This window comes from Aegilops tauschii, chromosome 3, assembly GCF_002575655.3.
Source record: "Aegilops tauschii subsp. strangulata cultivar AL8/78 chromosome 3, Aet v6.0, whole genome shotgun sequence".
NCBI classification, from domain to species: domain Eukaryota; kingdom Viridiplantae; phylum Streptophyta; class Magnoliopsida; order Poales; family Poaceae; genus Aegilops; species Aegilops tauschii.
Window position 1 is genome coordinate 49,452,687 of NC_053037.3, and position 4,892 is coordinate 49,457,578.

Here is a 4,892-nt window from a genome sequence, read left to right on the forward strand (position 1 = left end):
CTATTGGTTAATCGACAGTCTGCAGTGGATGGGGTAATAAACTAAGCTAGGCTAAGCTAAGCACAAGGAGGGACAGGGGTGCCCCTGACCCAACCGGTGGCCTTGGATCCGGAGATTCTGCAGACACACATGACACACACCCTCTCCCTCTCCCTCTGCCGCTTTACAATGTCAGCGGCTCAAAACCCTTTGATCTGGTTAAAATTTCAGTTAAATTATTAGTAACACGGCTCCACCGCTGGTGTGCTCGCGGCCACCTAATCCGCCATTTCCTTGCCGGTTTGCCGCTGCTGATTGGATTGCTCCGTCCATCTCCCTCCCCCACCCCTGCCGATCTCCTTTTCCATGGAGATATAAAATTTGCAGCCATGGTGGCCTCCATGCCCCCCTCTTTCTCCTCCTCTACTAAACCTGGTGTGAGTGTGAGTTGTGAGTGAGCGAGTGAGTAAACCTTGCCACCAAGCCACCTAAAAGCTACGAGACACAAGCGCTCTGTTATTATCTATCTACCCTTCCAACACAAGCAAGAACCAAGATTTTGCCTGTGCTTGTGTTGCTTCTGAATTTGACGCACCAGCATGTGCAGCTGAGCCGCCGCCGCACCACCTCTCAATCTGTTCGTCGACAGTGCGGTGTCAGTCAGCCCATTGTAGCTAGCTTGACCCCTCGCTCGTCGTACGCGCATGCCTCCTGATATGGGCGGTTGTGGGCGCGTGGCGGCGGTGCTGTGCTGCGCGGTCGTCGTGGCGTGCATGGGCGGCGGCGCGCTCGCCGTGGACGCGCAGGGCGCGGCGCTGCTGGCGTGGAAGCGCACGCTGGGCGGCGGCGGCGCGGGGGCGCTGGGGGGCTGGAGCTCCGCGGACAAGTCGCCGTGCCGGTGGACCGGCGTGTCCTGCAATGCCGACGGCGGCGTCACGGAGTTGAGCCTGCAGTTCGTCGACCTGCTGGGCGGCGTGCCGGACAATTTGGCGGCCGCTGTGGGCGCCACGCTGGAGCGGCTGGTGCTCACCGGCACCAACCTGTCCGGGCCCATCCCGCCGCAGCTCGGCGACCTGCCGGCGCTCACGCACCTTGATCTCAGCAACAATGCGCTCACGGGCTCTATTCCGGTGAGCCTATGCCGGCCTGGGAGCAAGCTGGAGAGTCTTGCTGTCAACTCCAACCACCTCGAGGGCGCCATCCCGGACGCCATCGGCAACCTCACGGAGCTGCGCGAGCTCATCTTCTACGACAACCAGCTGGAGGGCGCCATCCCGGCCTCCATCGGCAGGATGGCCGGCCTCGAGGTGCTCCGCGGCGGCGGCAACAAGAACCTCCAGGGCGCGCTCCCGCCGGAGATCGGCAACTGCTCCAACCTCACCATGCTCGGCCTCGCCGAGACCAGCATCTCGGGGCCCCTCCCGGCGAGCCTCGGCCAGCTCAAGAACCTCGACACGCTGGCCATCTACACGGCGCTGCTCTCCGGCCCGATCCCGCCGGAGCTCGGGAAATGTGCCAGCCTGCAGAACATCTACCTGTACGAGAACGCGCTGTCGGGCTCCATCCCGGCGCAGCTCGGCGGCCTCAGCAACCTCAAGAACCTGCTGCTGTGGCAGAACAACCTCGTCGGCGTCATCCCGCCGGAGCTGGGCAAGTGCACGGGGCTCAACGTCATCGACCTGTCCATGAACGGCATCACCGGTCACATCCCGGCGTCGCTCGGGAACCTCTTGGCGCTGCAGGAGCTGCAGCTCAGCGTCAACAAGATGTCCGGCCCGATCCCGGCGGAGCTCGCGCGGTGCACCAACCTCACCGACCTCGAGCTCGACAACAACCAGATATCCGGCACCATCCCGGCCGAGATCGGCAAGCTCACGGCGCTGCGCATGCTGTACCTCTGGGCCAACCAGCTCACGGGCACCATCCCGCCGGAGATCGGCGGCTGCGTCAGCCTCGAGTCGCTCGACCTGTCGCAGAACGCGCTCACCGGGCCCATCCCGCCGTCCATGTTCAGGCTGCCCAAGCTGTCCAAGCTGCTGCTCATCGACAACGTCCTCTCCGGCGAGATACCGCAGGAGATCGGCAACTGCACGTCGCTCGTCCGGTTCCGGGCAAGCGGCAACCACCTCGCCGGCGCCATACCTGCGCAGATTGGCAAGCTCGGCCACCTCAGCTTCCTGGACCTAAGCTCGAACAGGTTGTCTGGCGCCATCCCCGCCGAGATCGCCGGGTGCCGGAACCTCACGTTCGTCGACCTGCACGGCAACGCCATCACCGGCGTGCTGCCGCAGGGCCTGTTCCAAGGAATGATGTCCTTGCAGTACCTCGACCTCTCGTACAACTCCATTGGCGGCTCGCTCCCGTCGGAGGTCGGCATGCTCGGTTCGCTCACCAAGCTCGTTCTGGGCGGGAACCGGCTCTCTGGTCAGATACCTCACGAGATCGGCTCGTGCGCGCGGCTTCAGCTACTGGACCTCGGCGGCAACTCGCTGTCCGGCGCCATACCGGCGAGCATCGGCAAGATTGCAGGTCTGGAGATCGGTCTTAACCTCAGCTGCAACGGCCTGTCGGGTGCCATGCCCAAGGAGTTCGCCGGGCTCACGCGGCTCGGCGTGCTCGACGTCTCGCACAACCAGCTATCCGGAGACCTCCAGCTGCTGTCCGCTCTCCAGAACCTCGTCGCGCTCAACGTCTCCTTCAACAATTTCTCCGGGCGCGCTCCGGAGACGGTGTTCTTTGCCAAGCTGCCCATGAGCGACGTCGAGGGCAACCCAGCGCTCTGCCTCTCCCGGTGCCCCGGTGACGCCAGCGACCGTGAGCGTGCAGCACAGCGCGCCGCTCGCGTCGCCACGGCCGTTCTGCTCTCCGCTCTCGTGGTCCTCCTGATTGCCGCGGCGGTCGTGCTACTGGGCCGCCGGCGCCAAGGCTCGATTTTCGGCGGTGCGCGGCCGGACGAGGACAAGGACGCCGAGATGCTGCCGCCGTGGGACGTGACGCTGTACCAGAAGCTGGAGATCAGCGTGGGCGACGTGACCCGCAGCCTCACGCCGGCGAACGTGATCGGGCAAGGCTGGTCCGGCGTGGTGTACCGCGCGAGCGTCCCGTCCACCGGGGTCCCCATCGCCGTGAAGAAGTTCCGGTCGTGCGACGAGGCGTCCGTGGAGGCGTTCGCGTGCGAGATCGGCGTCCTGCCCCGCGTGCGCCACCGCAACATCGTGCGGCTCCTGGGGTGGGCCTCCAACCGCCGGGCGCGGCTCCTGTTCTACGACTACCTCCCCAACGGCACCCTCGGCGGCCTGCTGCACGGCGGCGCGACCGGCGCCCCCGTGGTGGAGTGGGAGCTGCGGCTCTCGATCGCCGTCGGCGTGGCCGAGGGCCTCGCCTACCTGCACCACGACTGCGTGCCGGCGATCCTCCACCGCGACGTCAAGGCGGACAACATCCTTCTCGGGGAGCGCTACGAGGCGTGCGTCGCCGACTTCGGCCTCGCCAGAGTCGCCGACGAGGGCGCCAACTCGTCGCCCCCGCCGTTCGCCGGATCCTACGGGTACATCGCTCCCGGTAAGGCCTCCGATTCCCGCCACACAATTCCATCTTGTACCACCGTACATACTTTTGCTGTCAGTTAGTGAAGTTCGTTACGCAGTACGTCATCTGATCCCATTCAAATTTGTGATGCAGAGTACGGATGCATGATCAAGATCACGACCAAGAGCGACGTGTACAGCTTCGGGGTGGTGCTGCTGGAGATCATCACGGGGCGGCGGCCGGTGGAGCACGCGTTCGGCGAGGGGCAGAGCGTGGTGCAGTGGGTGCGCGAGCACCTCCACCGCAAGTGCGACCCGGCGGAGGTGGTCGATGCGCGGCTGCAGGGCCGGCCGGACACGCAGGTCCAGGAGATGCTGCAGGCCCTCGGGATCGCGCTGCTCTGCGCCAGCACGCGCCCGGAGGACCGGCCGACGATGAAGGACGTGGCGGCGCTCCTCCGCGGCCTCCGGCACGACGACGGCGCCGAGTCGCGGAAGATGAGCGGCGGCGGCGGCGGCGGGTCCTTCGGCAAGTGGAGCGAGCAGAGTAGACCGGTGCCGCTGCCGCGCCCGGGCCAGACGCAGGCCCAGACCCACTCCAGCTCGCTGGCCTACTCAACAACCGGGAGCGTGTAGCCCGTTGGACCAAGCAAGAGGATGGATCCCATCCCGGTGACGCCAAACGCGGCACTGTGGCGCCTGTGACACGGCGACGGCGACCGCACCGCGCGTCGTCGAGCGGTGGTGGCGCTGTCGCCGGCCCGCCGCCGACCCAGGAGCTAGTAGCCCCGCCGGACAGGGTGGGATCGACGCGTCGTGTGGTCCGGCCCGGTGGAGCAAACAAGCTGGAAGACGCCACCGCGAACACGTACCACAGCAACACAAGCAACAGCAATAATGATTCGCATAATACCATAGCCAACGCCTGGTGATGCAGACGATGCATCGCATCTGGCGCGTGTATGTACATTAATCCTGTCCAATATCTGTGATCTCTTGGTGTGACTGTGATCTGGTGACGTGACGCCGCTCCACATTCCCATTGCCGTGCATGCATCTGTCCCCGTTCGTGTTGGCTGCCGCTGCGCCGTGCAATCATGTGACCGGTGATTTGTTTCGGGGCCGCTTTGGGTGAGCTCGTGGTCGTGGGGCGGTGAAGTTTGCCCGGGCGGAAATGGACGGACGGGCGCACTGGCGTCTGCCGGGGCTGGCGACAATCGGTGGTGCAGCTAGGCGGCGGATACTGCTTTCTGCAGGTTACTAGTGGCGAGCGTGAAATTGGAAATTTACTCCTTTAGGCCAGGCCGCCGGGCCTTTCGGCACGCTGGGCCATGCAATGTTCAGAGCTGTGTGGGTGGGGCTCGTCGAACATTTGTCTGCCTACCT

The 4,892-nt window shown here is 65.0% G+C and overlaps 1 protein-coding gene across 1 annotated transcript; it reads left to right on the forward strand.

Annotated features, from left to right (window-relative positions):
- The first annotated feature begins 203 nt into the window (after positions 1 to 203).
- On the forward strand, positions 204 to 4,517 carry LOC109758337 (uncharacterized). The gene is made up of 2 exons (XM_020317191.4): positions 204 to 3,540; positions 3,661 to 4,517. The coding sequence occupies exons 1-2, from the start codon at positions 684 to 686 to the stop codon at positions 4,140 to 4,142; spliced, it is 3,339 nt and encodes a 1,112-aa protein (XP_020172780.1). The 5' UTR covers positions 204 to 683; the 3' UTR covers positions 4,143 to 4,517.
- The last annotated feature ends 375 nt before the right edge of the window (positions 4,518 to 4,892 follow it).

What these genes read in the sequence shown, in the direction of transcription:
- LOC109758337 (XM_020317191.4), top strand. Translation starts at nt 684, where the DNA reads ATGCCTCCTGATATGGGCGGTTGTGGGCGCGTGGCGGCGGTGCTGTGC. An exon ending in CTACGGGTACATCGCTCCCG is followed by an intron (nt 3,541 to 3,660) that starts GTAAGGCCTCCG and finishes TTTGTGATGCAG; the next exon opens with AGTACGGATGCATGATCAAG.